General features: G+C 40.3%; 1 protein-coding gene across 1 annotated transcript in view; it reads right to left on the minus strand.

Annotated features, from left to right (window-relative positions):
• Positions 1-20,572, minus strand: part of RASA1 (RAS p21 protein activator 1) — a 60,092-nt gene that overhangs the window by 10,137 nt on the left and 29,383 nt on the right. Inside the window, exons 10-22 of the mRNA XM_056848352.1 lie at positions 20,150-20,270; positions 18,981-19,137; positions 16,397-16,484; positions 14,638-14,715; positions 9,676-9,833; positions 9,392-9,468; positions 6,060-6,232; positions 5,591-5,750; positions 5,293-5,435; positions 4,581-4,696; positions 3,996-4,082; positions 2,906-2,973; positions 1,334-1,422 (exon numbers count right to left, since the gene is read on the minus strand). Of these exons, the coding sequence (XP_056704330.1) occupies positions 1,334-1,422; positions 2,906-2,973; positions 3,996-4,082; positions 4,581-4,696; positions 5,293-5,435; positions 5,591-5,750; positions 6,060-6,232; positions 9,392-9,468; positions 9,676-9,833; positions 14,638-14,715; positions 16,397-16,484; positions 18,981-19,137; positions 20,150-20,270 (1,515 nt within the window). The remainder of the gene's footprint in view (positions 1-1,333; positions 1,423-2,905; positions 2,974-3,995; positions 4,083-4,580; positions 4,697-5,292; positions 5,436-5,590; positions 5,751-6,059; positions 6,233-9,391; positions 9,469-9,675; positions 9,834-14,637; positions 14,716-16,396; positions 16,485-18,980; positions 19,138-20,149; positions 20,271-20,572) is intronic.

Genomic DNA, 20,572 nt, shown 5'->3' on the forward strand with positions numbered 1-20,572 from the left:
TTCTTTTCTTTTTTTTTTTTTTTGAAAGGAGGAGAGAAGGAGGACCGCGGGACGCGGCCCAAAGGACTTACGAACGCGTTGAGGTAAGGCAAGGAGCTCCAATCCAAGCGGCGGCAAGAAAGGAACTGAGGAGGGAAGGGGATGCCCCGCCCAGGAGCATGCGGGCTGCACGGCACGAAAGCCGGCCCCGCCTGCGAGGGAGGGGCATCCCCGGTTGAGGACTAGGGCTATTGAGTTTTTTCCGGCGGCAGGCCTGCACGCAGGCGCAGTCCCACATGTGGGGCTGCACCGAAGACAGAAAATGAATAACAGCTTACTATGATCTCTTCGTGAAGCCTGGTTCCTATTTTGAAAGCCCACCTGTCTTTTTTCCTCCCTGCCACCACAACAAAAAATCACAAAGTCAACCAAGTTGCAAATATTTACTATATTGCATCTATTGTCTCACCTATCTTAAATTAATGCCACTGGTGACTAGAATTGGGCCTGTTGTTGGAACACATTCTCCAACAACAGTCTAACCTGTCAGAAAGAAATAAAATCTATATTAAGTTCAATGCTAACTGAAATCTTGTCAGTTACTGTGCCAGTATTCTGATGCCCAAAATCCTCTTCCTTTTTTCTTATCGGCTCTTAGATTTTTTGTGCTAACCCAGTAATTTAAGGAAACTCTGCATCACAACATTGTCCATGGAAATTGTTTTTGCTTGCAATGAGACTTAATCATCTGTAGAAAGCTATTTATATTTTCCTGCAAAGCTGTAGCTGCCCAAAGAGAAAACTGTTTATATATTGAATCTGAGAACTGTGCAAAAGTGCTTGTGGTTTTTCAGTTTCAAAAGTGGCATTATTTAACCACCATCTATTAAGCAGTGTATTCTTGGGCTCAGCCCCAACAATAAAAATGTTCTGACCTGAGATCTAATGACCCCTGGCTCAAATTAAAGGAGGGGGGTGAGAAAAGAGGAAAAGGGATATATAACGAACGTTCACACAAAGCACTGCAGTTTTGTGAAAAGGATGCAAAATTTGGGCAAAGTAAAATTTATTTTGTCTCAAGGCAGTTAGAATTTCTTGATGGCAAACCATCAGTGAAAAGCCAACTGTGGCAATTGTTTTTTACGCATGTGCCTTGAAAAATTAAACCTTTAAACCTTTTATTAAGTAGATCTCCTGCTCACTATGCCCCCCACCCCGCTTCGGATGTCAGCACAGGGGGAGGTTTTGATTACACTTGTGACTCCTGGAGACAAACAAAAAAACTGTAAATCAGCCCCAGCTCAAACACACGTGGAAGAGATTTCACTTAATATGTTTAAATATTCATATTTACCTTTGCTCCAAACTCTACTAGATTAGCTAAATTCTGCACAGACTTGGCGACCAGCGTCAGTGTTCTTGCAGCAGTAGGAGAAGGAGAATCTGAGAGGAACAAATCTGAAAATTACAACTGACATTGCGGACTGCAATGACTGGATGGTCATGATGATTCCTACGACCCAACCCATTCGTTTTATATCAAAACTTTACATCCTACCATTTCTGCCGGGAGTTCGAGACAGCTAATAACCATGTCAGTACATGACATATAAGGCTTGTCATTGATCCTACAAGCCTCCAGAGGGAACTCATTCCACAGCAGTGGAGAGGCTATGAAAGGCACATGAACAGGTGGTATCACCACCACCAAAATCTGTTCTGCACAGCATAACTGTAACTGCCATGTAAGTTCATATAAGGAGACAGGATTCTTCAGATATGCAGATCCCAGGCTTTGAATGGTTTTAAAAGGTAAGAACTGGCACCTTGAATTGGACCCAGAAGTAAATATGCCTTTAAAAGCAGTAGTATAATATGATTGCAGCAGTTCTTTCCCGTTAATAAACAAGTAGAACTAGCTGAAGCTTCCTAGGACAGCCCCACATAGTTTTAAAGTAGTCCAGCCTAGATGTTACAGAAGCACAGCTCAACAGTTAAGTCAGCCTATCTGGGAGGGAGGCAGCTTTCCTAGCAACCCATTTTTTCTAGCTGCAAGGTGAGATAGGACAAGACACCTCAGCTCTTAAGAGAATCTGCTAGTGATATTGTCATATTAGCCAACAAAAGCAAACCAGTTTCCTCTAAGGCAGGGATGGGGAACGTCAGGCCCGCAGGCCGTTTATGGCCCCCGATGCCATTTTCAATGACCCCCGGGAGCTCCAGGGCCCTGCCACAGAAGCACAGCACAGCATGGTCTTCCCTGAAGCCGCAGAGTGCAGGAACGCTGCAGCCCATTTAAACCCCCTCTCGCCGACTGTCAGCTGTTAATCGGCGAGAGAAGGGGGGAGGGAGAAAGACGCTTCACCCAATCCGGGAAGGCGAAGCGTTCCTGTACGCGGCAGCACAACAGTTTAAACCTCTCCCACTGCTGAGGGAGGGGGGAAGAAGAGGAAAAAGCCAGCCACTCCCGGCGGTGGAGCATGCGTGTGGGAGCTGATCAGGTAGAGGACTTTTGTGGACTGGGGAGGGGGGGGGAAGGCTGAAGCCCGGTCGCATGGAGCCGGGTGTGTGTAGGCTTCTCTCTCTTTTCTTCCTTTTTCTGTCTCTCTCCTATTCTTTATCGCCTCTTTTTCTGTCTCTTTCTTTCTCCCCCCCCCTCTATTTTTTTTTCCTCCTTCCCTTTTCTTTCTTTACCTGCTTCCTTCTTTCCTTCCTTTCTTCTTTCCTTCCCTGCGGATCAAGTTGAAACTGAATCCTGACAAGAAGGAAAGCTGATATCTTGGAGGATACTCAGCTTCTCACATTTGATGGGGCCGAGCTGACACTTGCTGACTCGTCAAGAGCCCTAAGGGTTATACTGGACCCAGCATTACTACTGAAGAATCAAGTTACAGCAGCTGCAAAAAATGCTGTCTAAAGGGCTTACCTGAGATGATATTAAACATCCTTGGATTTAGAATGGCAGGACAAATTAGCCGAAGGAAAACAAAGCCACTGAAAGAAGAAAAACAGCAGCATGACTTTACTCAGTATCTGAACAACTATGCTGTACAGAAATCTAAGAGAGGTTCTTGAAAATATCTGCTTAGGATATCATTCTTGAATAACAATGCCTTTCTAATCACTTGGATTCTTATTGCAATGAAGACAGCCATGGAATCTCACTTTCACCACAAAGCAGGATAGATATAGATGACAATTTTGCCATACATCAGTACTCAACATTTGCGAAAAATTAACCTTACCACTTGGAAGAATGACTATATAGTTGAGGGCAGCAATGGTAATACAGGAAATCCATTGGCCCACCTGGACCTTCCCCCCACCACATTATGCATCAGGCACAGTTGCTTTCCAACACCATCTATTATACTGTTTTAATTTAGTTGTAATCTATGTTTCTATTTACTGTATTTTAAATTGTTGTTATCCATCCTGAGCCCTGCTATAAATATAAAATACAAAAACAAATTAACAGCCCACATGGATGTACTCAAGCTGAGCTTTTTCCATCAGGGTAGTTTGGAATTTGTAACTTTCTGCCAGGTAAAGTAAATGGCCAACATATCCGTTCAGCCAGTTTACAAAGCAGTTACAGACATACCATAAATTACCACTTGGTGAGTGGCCACATGAATCTGCAATTAGATAAAGCATGTAAATTTGTCCTTAGTTGTAAAAATTGTAGATAACAACATAACTGTATAACTCTAATCGCCCTGACCTGGATGGCCCAGGCTAGCCTGATCTCAGAAGCTAAGCAGGGTCAGCCCTGGTTAGTATTTGGATGGGAGACCACCAAGGAAGTCCAGGGTTGCTGTGCAGAGGAAGGGACTGGCAAACCACCTCTGTTAGTCTCTTGCCATGAAAACCCCCAAAAGGGGTCACCATAAGTCGGCTGCGACTTGACGGCACTTCACACACACACATAACTCTAATAATCTCTGCAACACTCACAACCCTTAAGCTGAGACACTGTGTTTAAACTAAATAACCACGCACCAAAAATTTCTTACCTAACCACTCTTGTTCTCATGGTGGTGTTAGCTGGCCACTTGTTCTGAACAGATTTTTGTAAACAACCATAAATATATCTTAATGTCCTGTCAAAATAATGCAGTTATAAGAGTTATTACATTATATTAGATAAATACAGTATATAGATGAAGCTATCCCACATCCAAGAGTTCAGACTAATACCCCACTCAGAATTGGGCTTTCATTCAAAGTACTGCTTTAATTTTAGAGATCAGATATGAAATCAGTTTCAACCACAAAGTAATGTAAATTAAAAAATGAAAGGATACATTTCACTTGATAAACATATTGCAAGCAAATGTGTTACATTTGTTTGATTTTGCAAGGACAAATTATCTATATTAATGTATTGTTGATAACATGCTTTTGATGGTTCATAATATTGAGATGACTTTTGTCATGCAATAAACCTTGATTTGACTGACATGAGTAATTTTATCAAAACAGAATGAGCAGAGAACTGAACTATGAGAACTGAATTATGAGAACCTAGAACTGAACTATGAACAAGCAGAAAGCTCCAAATACTTAAAAAAAAAAAAAAAACCTATTTATGAACTTACGGTGGTAGTATCTCTGCAGCCATGAATATTTTCTCCACTAACTCTGAAAGGATGCTCAGCAGATGTGTTAAATTAGTATTTACATCTTCATTTTTTTCTAACTTTGAAGGATTTAACTGGAAAATATTATAAACATTAGCAAGTTAAAATGAAGTTTAATGTTCAAAATATACTGTGAGTAACTAGCAAAGGTTTCTGAAAGTGAAAAAAGGCTCTTAGAATGACTGGCCCAGGATCATAGGCCCCAAAAGGCTTCTATATCACTGATCATTCTGACAACCTCAAAGGCTTGAGGTCTAGCAAGTAAACGTTATCTAGAAAGGCCTGACAACAACTACAAAATGCTTACTTTCCAACTTCATTCCAATAAAACTCTCAGTGAACTTCAGATTAAATATATACTCTTTTTATTATGACAATTACAAAAGAGCATTCCCAAAGCATATGTGTGTGACAAGAGACATAAATATTAATGTAACTACTCACTTAAGAGCAACACTGCTGTAATGGCTCAGGTATCAGATTTGTATTCATGAAGTTTACTGAGCAACTCCGGCTCAGTCAATCTCTCTTCGCCTACCCATTTATATGACTATTGAACAATTAAAGGGCTGATCTGAACTCTTTAAAAGGAGGCACAGGATTATAACAAACCTTTTTTTTATTCAACAAGATGAAATTTTCCATGATAAATTAAGATATAGTTTCTCACCTCACAAGACTGCTTGCTCTCCATTATCTTTAAAATTGAGTCTTTCAGAGCATGGTGAACAAAACACGTGGCTGTAGCTTTCATATACTGCTCCATAAGTGTACTTGCCAGTGTGGTGGCTCGGAATAAAGTTGTGGCTTCATCTAAACAAAAACATGGATTCATAAACTGGCATGTAAATATAAATGTACCATTATTTTTAATGTAAAGTTGATTAACAGGGCTTTCCAGAAGTGTGTATTTATGAGTAGCCAGGAAAATTACGTTCAACAATACAATGCAATTATTCATACTCTACCTTCCATATTTATTTCCCTGTCATTCAGCGTTCGCAACAATAATGCTTCCAGTTTTTCATGAAGAAAAATCTTCAGTAAAATGCCAGCCAGCAGTGTTCGATCCTGTCCACATACGTGTGATAATGCATAGACCACGTGTAGCTCTTTTTGAAGTACTAACTAAAAACAGATAGCAAAGCTTTAAGTTGACAATTATGCTGCAAGTACCCCCAGTATCTCACCACAAAACGAGGGTGCCATAGTTTCTTAAAATATCTTTGTTTTAATAAACATAATGAACGTAACTTGTTTTGTCACACAAATCCTCCTTGAATACCTCCTGTGAAAGCAACACCAAAAATGATGGAAGCTTCACAAGAGAAGGGCTGTATTGGAAGACCAAAAGTCACCAGCCTCCAGCCTTTCTGGGTCATTCTTTTAAGTATTAATATTTCAAATTAATGTATTTAAAATGAAGTTACTTAATACCTCTTTAAATTCACTGTACTCTTCTTCTGGCATTATTTTTTCCATGGAATACCTTGCTCGGACACGCAAAGAGCCTGGTTCGATACCTTTCAGAGGTATGTGCGAACTGAGCTGAAACCATTCATCCGTTGCCTGTCCTCTTTGTAGTCTGCTTAACTGGCATCTCATAAATACTTGAAATAAAATGGTGCAGAGATAAGCTAATCTTCTGACAAAATCACATCACAATTAAAAACCACCGCTATACTTTTCTATATTGCAGAGTACTGCACTTGAGTTCATCATGACACAGGGCTGAACTACATATTATGTGGTGGAATTGTGATCAGATCTCCCAGTGTATTTTTTAATGTACAAAGGCAGCTAGGGAGGAATAACAGAGGAAATCAATTTGGATTAGGACTGCCATGGGGGGGGGGGAGAGAGAGAAGGAAGGGGAGTAGCCTTCTTTTGAGACAGAAATCACGCCTATATGTGGCTACTGGCCCCTGTTGGTGAAACAAGGAACCTATGTTCTACTTGCATGCATCCCCCCCCCCCGCCCCGGGGCTGACAGAAGGGGCCAGTTTCTATTAGTTCTGTCAGGGTAAAAGGGCAAATATTTTCCCTCAGGGAAACAGATTTTTGAAACAAAATCATGCAAAGGAAAACATAATCTCTCCCTCCCTCAGCCTCAATCCTTATCAGGGCATCTTGCAGCTATTTTTGAAACATTATACAAGTGTAATACAACAGACCTCAAATGTCAACATACAGTTTAACGTTTAAGAAGAGTTTGAAATATCATGGATTAAAATATCAAGACTATTGGTTTTTTTTTTTTTTTTTTTTGCTAAAACACATTGTAAATTAACGAATATTATCATACATGTATTATCACCATTATGGCATCTTGCACACATTGGGGGTGGAGGTGGAGGGGCACAAAAGTGAAAGACCTTTGCATTATTCAGAAATTTTGCCGTCTAAACTATTATGTGTGCCATGAAAATATAATGTAATATAGTGGATGGTTTGGTCATCACTAGGTGAACCGATATAATGAAACCCATTACTGAATCTACTTACACACAGGAGGTAATGGGTGCAAATAAATCCTGAATAATTCCAATAAATATTTGACCATCAATAGTTGCTGCATTTCTACATGCTGCATTTCTGAAAGATTTTTAACTTTAAAATGAGGCTTTATGGACTTTGCTGACAGAGCAGCTTATTCTAGGGCAATCTGAATGAGCACATGGTTAACAAGAAATGTGACCTCAAACACATTTTCAGACAGTGTGGGACATGAACCCAGTTGTCAGAATTTTTAAAAATGTTGGCCATAGACCACAAAATTTCAGCGAAATCTATTACTTGATGCCCCCCTTTCGTTGATTTGGCATGGAAGTACCACCCCTCCTCCTCACATGACATGTTGTTCAGCTTCATAGTTTAAAAAAGCAATGAAGACATTAATTCATCCCCTTCTACCCACACACTACCCTAACAAGAAAGTTAAAGTGTATCTTAAATTCTGGGTATAGGGTTAAGTGATTTGAAACAATGGTGCAGCTTACACAAACATTATGTAATGAACAATTATCTAGTAAGATACACAGCGGAGAAGCAGTATGAAACATACTGTGGAGGATAGCAGCCATGTTAGGAGCCAATACTAATTACAGTTTGACAGTAGTGTCGCCTTTAGCAAATAATTCCACTATCCCTTTTTCTCACAAGATAGAGAAAACAAAGGGTTTGACCCAGAATGAAGCAAAACTGAAATCTGAGGAAGAATGACTCATAACACACAACTGAAGAAATCCAGGGGGAGCTTGATCCTTATCAGATCCCCTGTACTTCAATGATTAAAAATTTCACATTAACATGAACACAAGACAGAAAATGGAACAATCTTTCAAGAGAAAATTAATGTAATATACGTTTTAACTTTTATTTCAAAAAGTTATGTATATCTATACTTTCAGTATAAGAAACACTTTGCATATAAGTATACTCTTAAATCAGCATTTCATCACACTAAAGGCAGGCACCAAGAGGGCATATAGTTAAATGACCTGTTTTTAATAAGTTTATTTTAAGAATATACTGGCCTCCAAGAACTTCACATAAGAAATGCATCTGAATTATGTGCACGAATAAAACAATTCAGAAAGAAAAATATGCTTTACACATAAATCCAAGGGAATTCTGTGAAAGTCAGGAAAACCCAACTATATGAATGAGCTTCCAATCCAAGTAATTTGTTGAATATTAGGACTGACAATGCTGCACAAACTGCAAGGCACATGGAAAGGCCACCTCGGAAAGATTCTGAAGGACAACCATTAGTGTGCTGTGAACAATTTTCTTTAATTTAACACACAATATTGCTTTAACTCAAGGGAGAAAAACAATAAAGAGACAATTTGTGTGCACACAGAGAAATCACTATGACTGAGAGTGATTGAGGCACAGGCCAAAAGTTTCTTAGTGGAAGAGGAGCTCTTCACAGTAATGCTCAAAAGTAACAGCTGGCTGCTATAATGAAGAAGTCTAAGGTGAAACCAGTGAAAGGGGAGGGAAATTACTGCTGTGTATTGGGTTTTCTTGTTCCTTATCACTAGAAATAACATCACAACTCACACCCTTTGGAAAAACAAAACAGACTGAGGGGAAGTGAGTTAATGGTTGCAGAAATAGTGGCTACTTGTCTCCACTGCCCTAAATGAGCAACAACCATATCCACACCTTTTTAAAATGCAATGTGCATGTGGTAAAAAAGCAAAATAAGACCCTTGATTACTACAGGGAACACTGTATATGCAGCAGACAAATGTAGTCACATTAGGGCTGCCAGGTACTGATCAGCTGGCCCATGGGGGACTTACTGGCAGCAAAAGAAGGCCTAGCTAGGATTGCCGGCAATGGGGCGATGTCACTTCTGTTGAGCATCACATTGCCAGCAACTCTCTAGTATTTGGGCAAAAATTATATGGCAAAATGACTTCTACCACAGAATTTTGCCGCATTACCAGAGGATCCGTGTTGCTGGCGATGTAGATGCCAGAAGTAATGTTGCTGGCAACATTGGCCTAGGCTTCTCTTTGTTCCTGTGAGACCCCCCACCCCGGTTGCTGGGGGCACCTGATAACCCTAAATTACATTAATATGAAAACAGATTTTTTAAAAGTTAATATGAGTCAATAAGGCATATTAAAAAGATAAATACGTACATGGGACTTTCGTATTTTTCCCCTTATGACTCATCAAATATGAAACATGCAAAGAGGGAATACTACCCCTTTTGTAATACATTGCTTTCAAACAAGTATATGTACACTTACATATATCTGGATCTTTACTCTTCTTTGTTTTGTTACTAAGACTTATTTCAAATCTGTTGATATCAGATGAGAGATCACTATAAAACAAGAAAACGATTAGTTATATTATGCTCCTACTTAGACATTCTAGCACAATATAAGGTTTCTATTATTTTAATTTAATCTTGTAATCTAGAGCCAATTGCTATTAAATTGGCTAAATTTTTGAGTTAAGGTAACAGAAACTGAAAACACTAATTTAACAATTTTAAAGTTCAACAATTTAAATACCACACAAGACTTACTCAAAGACGAATTCCTCTGACCACACAGGGTTCTGTCCTTCTCGTACATGTGTTTTTGCTACCTGTACACTATTCAGGTAGATATTACAGTAAGGATTAGTAAAATGTTTTGCTGGAAGTGTATGGGCTTCTTCAACATGCAATATAAGGCTGCTGACCTAGAGAAATTATATAAAACATATCTTGTTATATACATTGAGACTTCTGTCCTGCTCCCAGTCTGAACAGAACTGGTTCTGTAAGCAAGTGAGATATTTATATAAACAACCACCATAGAAGGGCATTTAACTACTCTTTTACAATAAATTCCCTTACTGCTCACAGAAAAAGGGAGAATAGTATCTTGTTTAATTGTTAATGATGCCACAGCAAAACACAGAATACTTATTGAGGACTGATGGTCTTTTAGTAGTCATCACAGCAATTACACATATAAGGGAAGCAAGACTGCCTTATCTTGGCCTACAAAAAAATGTTGCCAGTGTTTGCTCTGTATGAGTGCAGACCCATTTGCGGGACTGCAAAAGAGACCACAAAAAGTATCAATCAGATTTAATTATAAAACTGAAGTGGACCCTTCCATTTCCTTGCAGAACAAAACCTGTACATTCGATGTGGGCAAAAAGTATTTGTAACAACAAATCTAGAACTAGCATCACCTATAAACTTGGGGGATGGCGTACAAAACCTGAATCCAGGTTCTTCTACTGGGTATTAAGGGTATAATTTCAATTTCAATTTCTATTTATTTGCTTTGTTTTATACCCTACCTTTTCCCTGATGGGGAGAAGTGGGCAGCTGTTATTAGTCAACCATCTTTTAAGAATTTGTGTATGTTGATTTTTTTCCAAGGGAGGTAGAAACATTGTACATACCTAGTCATAACCCAAACTAGTAGTACCATCGGAAAGGGTCAGTAAAACATTTCAGAAAGTAACATGGAATGGCAGTATTTCCAGCTGAAAACAAGGCCAATGCCCTATTTCTGCTGAACGTTTTAAAGAAAATACTTAATATATTCACTACAGTCAAATCTAATAATTCTGGCATCAACGAAATCCCCAGGTTGCAGGTTTAGCACAAAAATTTCACATCACCACAAATTTAAATAGTTTTGCCTGTCAGCTTCACAGTATGAAAGATAAAAGGCATTGACTTTTAGATTGGGAACTCATTTCCTTTCAGTTTCATTCTTGGAAAAGATATGGCTATTAGAAGTATTTCAGTGCCTCTTAACAATTAATTCCATCGTGAGGAGAGGAGATCACCCAACATCCGGACCACTGGAAAGTGACAAGTAGAGGGGGCAGATTTTCCCTGAATGCTTGTATTCCATGGCTGAATTCTTAGTAAAGTGGAAGCCTGTATCAAAGCTACATCCACACTGCAGGCAGGAGTTATACTTTGAAAACTCCTTCCACGTAAAAAAAAAGAGCTGTCAGGGACATTTTTTTTTGTATGGAGCAGCAATCAGTCATGTGAGCCATCCCCTCCCCCAATCTAAACTGGTACAGTTCAGACACAAGTTTGCCACCTCAGTCCAAATGAGACCTGCTTTGAAGCAATCTGTGCATATAAATAGCTCACATAATTACTTTGAATAATTCAGTGAAAAAGCAGAGCATTGTTTAACCAAGGGATGAGCAGATTTCTCCAGTTGCATCCCAATTAAGATTAGTACTATTTTTAATCCAGGGTTTTTGCTGCAATGATTTTCTGTTAAATTCAGTGGAATTTCAAGGACCAGAACCCAAGGATTAAAGACAGAATGACTCTCTGCATTTCTCTTATTATAATGGGGGGAGGTTTTTCCCCTCAAGTCCCACAGGTATTTCAGCAATCTTAAAAACTATGGATTCATGGGGACATGCAGCCAGACACTCTCTAAATTACCCCTTTGTATGCCAAAAAGCCCCCAAACCTAAAAATGTTTTTCAGCATGGAAATACGGTTTTGAAGGGGTTATTATTTTTGTTGATGTTTCTAATTTACAACATCTAGGTTTGCTTTCTCTGGGATGTCAGGATTGCAGATATATTCACTAATGAGAGCTCAACATTTTTTCCTACCCACTTCCACAGTCTAAATAGATGCTAGTGAAAAAATAAACATACTAAAAAATGTGAACTCTTTTCTGACTGCTCACTGACTGGGATTTGATTTAATGGGAACAGACTAAGACTACATTGTGAAATAAAGGATTAGTACAGCATAATGCAAGAGTTAAATTTGGGAAGAGCCAGTGTGGTATAGTGATTAAGATTAATCTGGAGAACCGGGTTTGATTCCCCACTCCTTCACATGAAGCCTGCTGGGTGACCTTGGGACAGTCACAGTTCTCTCAGAACTCTCTCAGCCCATGCAGAGGCAGACAATGGCAAACCACCTCTGAACATTTCTTGCCTTGTAATCCCTATGGGGTTGCCATAAATCAGCTGTGACAGCACACACACACACTGTGGGAGACCTAAATTAAAGTACCCAGTCAATCATAAAGCTTGCTGTGTGACTGAGCCAGCCACTTTCTCGTTGAAAATTCTGTGGTGTAGATTAGGCATGAGGAAAAAGGGGAAGTGGAGAAACCATGCACGCTACCATGAGTTCCTTAGAAGGGCAGGATAAAAATACCGTATATACTCGGGTATAAGCCGACCCGAGTATAAGCCGACCCCCCCAAACTTGAGGCCAGAAAAGGGAATTTCTTATTGACCCGCATATAAGCCGAGGGTCAATAAGAAATTCCCTTTTCTGGTAAAGCTGCGCTCTAAAATGGCGGCCGCAACCCACCCCGACCCCAGTGCCATTCAAGGGGGGGAGGGGGAAGAGCCCCTGAACCCCCCTACTCACCAGGAGAGGCGGCGGCGGCAGCAGCGGCGCAGCCTTCCCGGCCCTGCAGGAGGCCGCTGCCGGCCGGAAGAACCCTCGCGGGCCCGGCGGGGGCGGCGAAGCGGCCTTGCCGGCCCTGCAGGAGGCCCCTGCCGGCCGGAGGAACCCTCGCGGGCCCGGCGGTGGCGGGGGGGGCGGCGGCGAGGCCTGCCTGCTCCCAGGCAGGCCCTGCTGGCCGCTCCCAGGCCCCAGGAAGGCGAGCGGGGAGGCGGCGGGGAGCAGGCAGGCCCCACTGGCCGCTCCCAGGCGAGCGGGCCGGCGGCGGGGGCGGGGGGGCGGCGGCGGCGAGGCCTGCCTGCTCCCAGGCAGGCCCCGCTGGCCGCTCCCAGGCCCCAGGAAGGCGAGCGTGGAGGCGGCGGGGGCGGCGGCGAGGCCTGCCTGGGAGCAGGCAGGCCCCGCTGGCCGCTCCCAGGCGAGCAGGCCGGCGGCGGGGGGGGGGGGGCGGCGGGGGGGGGGCGGGGGCGGCAGCAAGGCCTGCCTGGGAGCAGGCAGGCCCCGCTGGCCGCTCCCAGGCCGCGGGAACGCGAGCGGGCCGGCAGCGAAGGATGGCGGCAATGGTAGGTTTTCCTCCTCCCTCCTCCCCTACCCTACCGTATTGACCCGCGTATAAGCCGAGTTGGCTTTTTTCAGCCCTTTTTTTGGGCTGAAAAACTCGGCTTATACGCGAGTATATACGGTAGATGGATAGACACAAATAAACCCTAACAGGATTTCAAAATCATCTCTATTTTGAACATGAGAAAGTTACACTGAAAGAACTGTCACACTAACCATTAAGCACTTTTTTTAAACCTCTCAATGTTCAAATGCCATATTTATCCAATCATCTGTAAATTTTCTTATTCACTAGTGTGACAGGTCTTTTCTACCAACGGAGGGGACACACATAGCCTCCTATGATTTGGGGGGAACTAGGTTTTAAGCTATAAACCTTCCCCTCAGTTACCAGGTGTACTAAAGTTAGAGTGTATAGGCTGTGGGTTTGCTGCCGTGAAGTAAGTTTCATGATGAGCAAGTAGATTATGGAGATCACTAAGGAAGGAATTGTGAACAAACAAAACAGAACATTTATTTATTTACAGGTTGGTTTCAAAAAACAGATCAGCAGCACATGTCTCCTGATAGTCTGAGGAGAAACCTGGTTGTGGTACATAAATTTAAGCTAGTTATGACAAGAGTGTGGTTTGGATCTCCTTTAACACCTCCAGGCACAAACAGGCTTTTACTGACCAGCCACTAGGTTAGATCCTCTCTCATACCCAGGATTCTACCCACACCAGCCTGCCCTTTCCCAAGTGTCAGTCAAAATGGCACAAGGTCTGCTCATTACTATAGACAGGCCTAACAATCAGGTACTCTGGTCTTTTCCAGAGGTACAGCTAAACCACTCTGCCACATTACCAGGCAGAGCTACCTTTCACCCTATCGCTGCACTTTCCCTGAGGAAGATTTCAACTCTTCCTTCTGTGCTCCCCTCCAGCATTCCATCTCCCTCCTGAAAGGTGATTGGATGAGGGAGCTGCACTCCCACATGCTCAGCTGAGTGTCTGTTTTTCCCCATCACAACTAGTACTGAGTTTGTTTAGCCATTATTATTGCTAAATAATTATTATTAATATATCCTCTTCAATTTCCTGTCTCTTATATACCAATTCTATATACTGTACTTGCACTAAAGTATGTTTGGGATTCTGGCATACATCATATTTAATGATACTGCAGCAGCACTTATTGCAAAACTAATCTCAGGACTCAGCCTTTAGCCAATATCTGATTCATGTTCCCGCACATATTCCTTAACTACATTAAGATGAAACAACACCGTGATGATACATTTGTAGAAAGTTACAGAAGTGTTAAGTGCACCTGGTATTAGATCACATCCCATTCATTTAATATTTTTAATATGTAACAAATTCTGAGATTCAAAAAAAGGAAAAAAAATTCTAAGACTCAAGCTGGAAGAGAAAAGATACTACAAGCAATACTTTGAAGCAAGTTCAATGAAGTACCACATTATCTCAGTCAACATGAAAATAAAAATATCACCATTTAAGAGAGAATGCATAACTTTACCTGACGGAGACGTTTATTAGATGTTCCTGGACTAGTTTTCCGTAAATTGCAGAATGTCTGCAAAGCTTTCATCCAGTCCTAAAAACGTAACAGAACCTTCAACAGAAATCCCTCCAACTTGCAATTACAAAATAGTTACACAAAATCTAACTATTTCAAGATGATTTACTTTGTTTTACATTCTTTCATTACCCACTTTCCTTCGCACAAACACACACCGTTTTTCATTCAGAAGAATCTTGAAAGGATAGGGGACAAATAAGAAAGTGGTCCTTTGACTATTATTGTCCTTAATACTTCATGTACTACTAAATATATACTACTATAAAATTGCTGTGACCATTACCAGTTTACTATTCTAGGCACACATGTAATGAAGATCTACATGTTGTTTCATATGAAATCAACAGACATGTATATACATTCTCTGAATACTATGCATCTATATACAGGTGTCATCTCATATCTAGAAAGTATGAAAACGTGTCCCAAGCAAAAGTAAGCTGCGGCCCAAAAAACTGGCGTTGGTGTTTCTATTTGTCAAGTTTGTGTAACATATCCCTACGTAGATTAATAGAAGACACACATTAGACCAGATCTTTTTACACATTATGTCAGCTACTCCGGAATAATCACTTTATACTAGTTCCATATTCACAATTCTCCAGTCATTAAAATCATGTTCCATCTATAACCATACACTTTCAGTGGAAAACACTACTTTATTAAACATCCTGATTAAGAATAGTTTGTGTACACTGAGAAAATCTACAATATCTGATATTTGTCCCCAGTGTGGATACAAATGCTATGCCTCTGATATCTGCATGTATTGTGGAGCTAAGTGGGGGGGACCCCCCATGATGCAGATGCTTTAGATGATGCTACTCAGAAGCATCATCAGTCAATTAATCCAACCAGATGACAATGCTTAAGGTTATCTTGGGGTATCCATGATCAATTTTCTTAGCTAAGTCTGTAGGGCACATTTAAAGCACACATGAATTCATTTGGCACAATTCAGACATAATACAAAACTGTGCTATATGTTAACTGTAGTTAGTTTGTGAAACCAGTACCCCACTCAAAGATCATCAATTCAATTCTGGTTTCAGCATATCAATTCAAAACCCTACTTGCAATCCCAGCCTGCCTTGCCACTTCAGCACAAGAGCCAGGCTTTCCTGCAGATAACACTGTGAAGACTGGGAAGTTAAAAACTGCTGGTCCAGAAAGTACCATCGCTTAACTGTAGCTATTCAGATTAACTCTCTTCTTACTCCAAACTGTAATACTGCAAACACTCTTTCACGCACCCTTTTCAAGTGTTCAACCCCCTGAAGTTCCCCAATGGGCCTCTGGAAGAGCCAGGTTTAACAGCCTTTTCTGAAGGCCAAGGTAGTCAGCATTTGGCACATTATTTCAGGAAGGCTGATCCATGAGGGGAGGAGCAGCCATCTACTCAAAAAGTCTAATCTCCCATAGAGACCACTTGGCCACGAGATATTCTGGGGCTGACCTAAGAATATATGGCTGTATTTTGGGAGAGGTGGGCCCAGATATAGATGCCCCAAATTACGAAGCACTTTGAAATAAACCCAGAAAACAAGACTGGAAATGCAAATAGTTCAAAATTGGGCTTGAATGCTCACATATACATGCTCCACATGAATATTTTGTGCTAGTTTTCCAAGTTGTTCAAATTGTCTTCAAAGACAGCTCTGTGATCTTAACAATGGTAAGATAAAGAGGGTCTTACCTGTGCTTGTTCTGGAGTTTCTCCTGCAAAGTAAAAGATGTAATGTTCTTCACTAAAGTGCTGAACTACTATCTGAAAACAGTTTGGCCTATTTAAAGAAAAAAAGAAGAGAACAATATTAGCAGATGGCAACAGTGCCTGAACATTTTACTGCATTAATGACATCAAACTTAAAGTATATCATAATTATAACATAGTTTATGTTTATAACATAGTTGCCATATACAATTGCACTATTTGTCATATTTATGAAGTCTAAAAGCATAACACTTAAAAGTATAAATGCCTTTGTTATCCCATGTAGCTTACTTTTTGCCAACTGAAAGGTAAGAAAAAAACACACAAATTTTGTAGTAAAAAGCAGGAATGTTATTTGGAGAGAAATAGTCATAACAAGACAAGCAACGTATTTGGATACACGTATATCATTGCACATAGTAAAGCATACTAAATTTGGACAAAATTAAACTTATACAGTACATGGTTTTTGAATATAGAGAATATCCCATTTCACACATCTTCCTGTTCAGTACACAAATTCTTAGAGGCTATGCCTTCCACTGGGTTGACCAAACAATGTACACAATTTCAACCTATGATGAACCCACTATTTATGTCTAGAGGATATGTCCAGAGTCCAATTTTTATTCATATTCCCAACTCAATTCATAATCCCATCATTTCATTCACGGTTATGAATACTGGTGCTGACTAAAAGGATGCCTACTGTGTACATATCACTATGAAGACTGATTTATGAAAACAAACAATAATAATGTGTACACTGCACAAACATATATGGGCAAGTTATTTCTTGGTAAGATCTTGAGAAGTACTAATGCTTTCAATGAAACTGAATGGCATATTGATATTTCAGAACTGATAATTAACATAAGGGATAGGAAGACATTCTGTCTGCTCAATTACCAAGGCATACACTTGGATGAATCATATGTCTGTCCTGGAAACTATTCATGTCGAATTAAGAACCTCTAGTAAAGACTAAGAACCTCCAGTACAGAAACTAAGAACATCTAGTACAGACTCAGAAAATGCATGTGATTCATGTCAAATAAGGAAGTCACACCTTCACCTTTCCCCCCGATAAATAATGTCCACAGTCAAGGTTGAAAGCTGCTGAAAGCCAGAAAGTGCCTTTGCAGACCAGGGTTCAAATTCCCTGCTCACCTTACTACATCTCTCAGCTTCACACACCTCACCACAGTACTATGAATGAGAGCATGCAACCATGAGCTCTTTGGAGAAAGGATGGGATAAGAGTGTAATAGATGGATAAATATAAAGTATATGCTTTGCCCACAGAAAGACTTTCAATTCGTTTAACTTACAACAAGCTTCTCTTTGCTAGCAGCTTAACACACGGCTCACAGAACTAGTTGACACACAGCTCACAGAACTAATGACCAGACTTTATCTAGAACCAGGGGAGAAACCAACTGTATTCTATAAAAATAGCTAATGATTCAATGGTGACAACGTAAAGCTAAATAAACTGAATAATCAACTAACTAAACTTCATCCTAAAAATGCATAAACTGGCTGTCCTGCCTTCACAAACAGAGTTCTGAGTAGGCACAACAGGTGAGTTGAGCAAGGCACTTCCTAGGATATGCAACACAGATTAAACAGTGATTTAACAGTCAAAACCTAAACTGATACCAGATATTATACATCTTCTACACAAAGAAAAATGTAGGCTGCTGTAGAATTTATGTACAATGGGTGGGTGTGTCTTTTTGACACAACACATTTAAGAAAGTATGAACAGTTTAATATAATTTATTTTAAACACACATCCAATTTCAGTAAACTTAAGGTTTATTATTTTTTAATATTACAGTACTTTCCCCTCAAAAACATCCCAAAATGTAACAGCAAATCTGATGAGCATACAAGTGAGAATAGGCAGTATTCTTTTAGCAATATTACTATGAATTAACAATATTACTATGAAAGGCTTTGCCCTTTTTTAAGGAGCTTTTCATTACCATAATTTGCAATTTAGAGTAAGATGGAAGGTACAAAATGATATAGATTCACCCAGAGAAATATATGTTGAATAGTAGGATCAGGAGTTTAGTGTTTAATTTAATGTATGGGAGAGGCTGTGGCTCAGTGGTAGAGCCTTTGCTTGTCATGCAGAAGGTCCCATGTTAAATCCCTGGCATCTCCAGTTAAAAGGACTAAGGCAAGTAGGTGATGTGAAAGCCCTCTGCCTGAGACCCTGAAGAGCCGCTGCCGGTGTGAGCAGACAATACTGACTCTGATGGACCAAGGGTCTGATTCAGTATAAGGCAGCTTCATGTGTTCACGTGTGTATTGTGTGTAGAGTGTACTGATTGTTATGTATTTTGTGTCTGATGTTTTTTGTGTTGTTTTGAAAATTAAAATTTATTTAAAAAACATTACTGTGGAGGGAAAAATATTTCTTCAAAGGGTGAGGCCAGCATTATCTTTGAGGGAGGGGGCAAACAGGGGAAAAGTGTGTTGTGCAGGAAGTGATATTACATGCCTTACATTGTTTGTGAAACTTTGTACTTAGAAACAGTACATATTGCCTTACCTGCCAAACAGACTATCATGAACACCATAAACAGAACATACACTAAGATCGATTAATCCTTTGGGTTTTGTGGCTCGCTTTTCACTTTCAAAATAAATAAGCTGGGCATCATTGCCCTCTAAAATAAAGTACAAATTCTTCCACCGCTTTCCTTTGCCTGCAAGCAAACAAACATTAAATGAGTATGAGAAAGACATTTCATGCTCTTGACTGTCCAAATCCGATTAGTAGAACTTTGGTTCTTTTTTATATATAGGTTGGATACTTCCAAAATTTTCTGTGTGCACAAGGAGGGGCCATTTTTGCTGATTTCCCCCCTTCCTACAGTGGACTTCCAGCTCCTTCCCCTGGATCAGCATATCATGGTGCATTCTAGGCAGCAGCAGGAAGGAGATGTAGGAAGTGGTGCTTTTATAGACAGGAATGCTTCTATCCATGGATTTTTTTTTAGGTAGGATCCAGCCCTTTAAATTAAGCACTACACCTGAATTACCTCAATGCAGGTGAATATAAGCAAAAGTTATCTAAGCATAGATAACCATGAACTGGATGAGTTTTTCCAATTGCAGCCCAAAGGGGGAATCCACAGAATCTTCCCTGCAACTTGCAAATGGTGGTGGAGGTTCCCTGTAGATGTCCCCCCTTCCAGCTTCATACCCCTTCTAATGCCACATCCCAGATTATTCCCAAGGGTCTGCTGACCCCTAGGATGCAATGAGCTGCAGAGGAAAGACGAAGACAGAAAAAACTCAGTTGACAGTTCTACAGAATCCAAACTACCAACTCAATACCAAATCTAATAGAAATGCTTGCATAATACAAGCATGGAATATAACCAGGTTTCAAACTTGGATCAATCATTTGGTAGCAAAATCAGGAGGTTTAAGAGAAAGAACTCCATCCAAAGCTTTGGAGATGCCTCAATATATTCCTGGAATTTCTGTAGTAATGAGACTTTGGATGTGTTAAGTATGACTTCAACTCCATATTGCACTAATCAGAGGAGGCTGAAAGTCAGGTGAACTGCAGAAGAAAGTTGGAATATTTGGTGATTTACAGGATGTGTTCACTGCTATTGGAGCTCCTTACTATAGGGCTTGAAAGCAGAACCTTTGAGGCTGTAAAAATCCATGGCTATTTTTTAGCATAAAGCTGTATGCCTTACTCACTTTTCTTCAGAAGGTATCCTTTTTTAACAATATTTTTGTAGAATGCATCCTTTGTTTTACGACGAATTGTATTGTAGATTTCTTTTCCATCCACTGTGTCATTAAGCACTTGTCCTTGATGCTGGAAAGGAAAAACACAACCATCAGTTTTTAATATCTGAAACATCAGAAGAATTCTGCAACTGAACTAGAACACTGAAAACAGAAAGGACATTTCTTAACACCTTATGTTGCTGTAAAACAATCACTGGAATTGTTACACCTTAGAGATTCTGGTAAAGCATTTTAAAAGGAATGCAGGGATGATCAGAATTGGGATAATCTGACAGATCTGTGAGTGCTGAAGCAGTTCTCCCATTACATTTTGATTAGGTCAACCAGGTTATTTCAGCTTCTTCCCTCTTTCACTCCCCAGCTGCTACT

Source organism: Euleptes europaea, chromosome 4 (genome assembly GCF_029931775.1).
Source record: "Euleptes europaea isolate rEulEur1 chromosome 4, rEulEur1.hap1, whole genome shotgun sequence".
NCBI lineage: Eukaryota > Metazoa > Chordata > Lepidosauria > Squamata > Sphaerodactylidae > Euleptes > Euleptes europaea.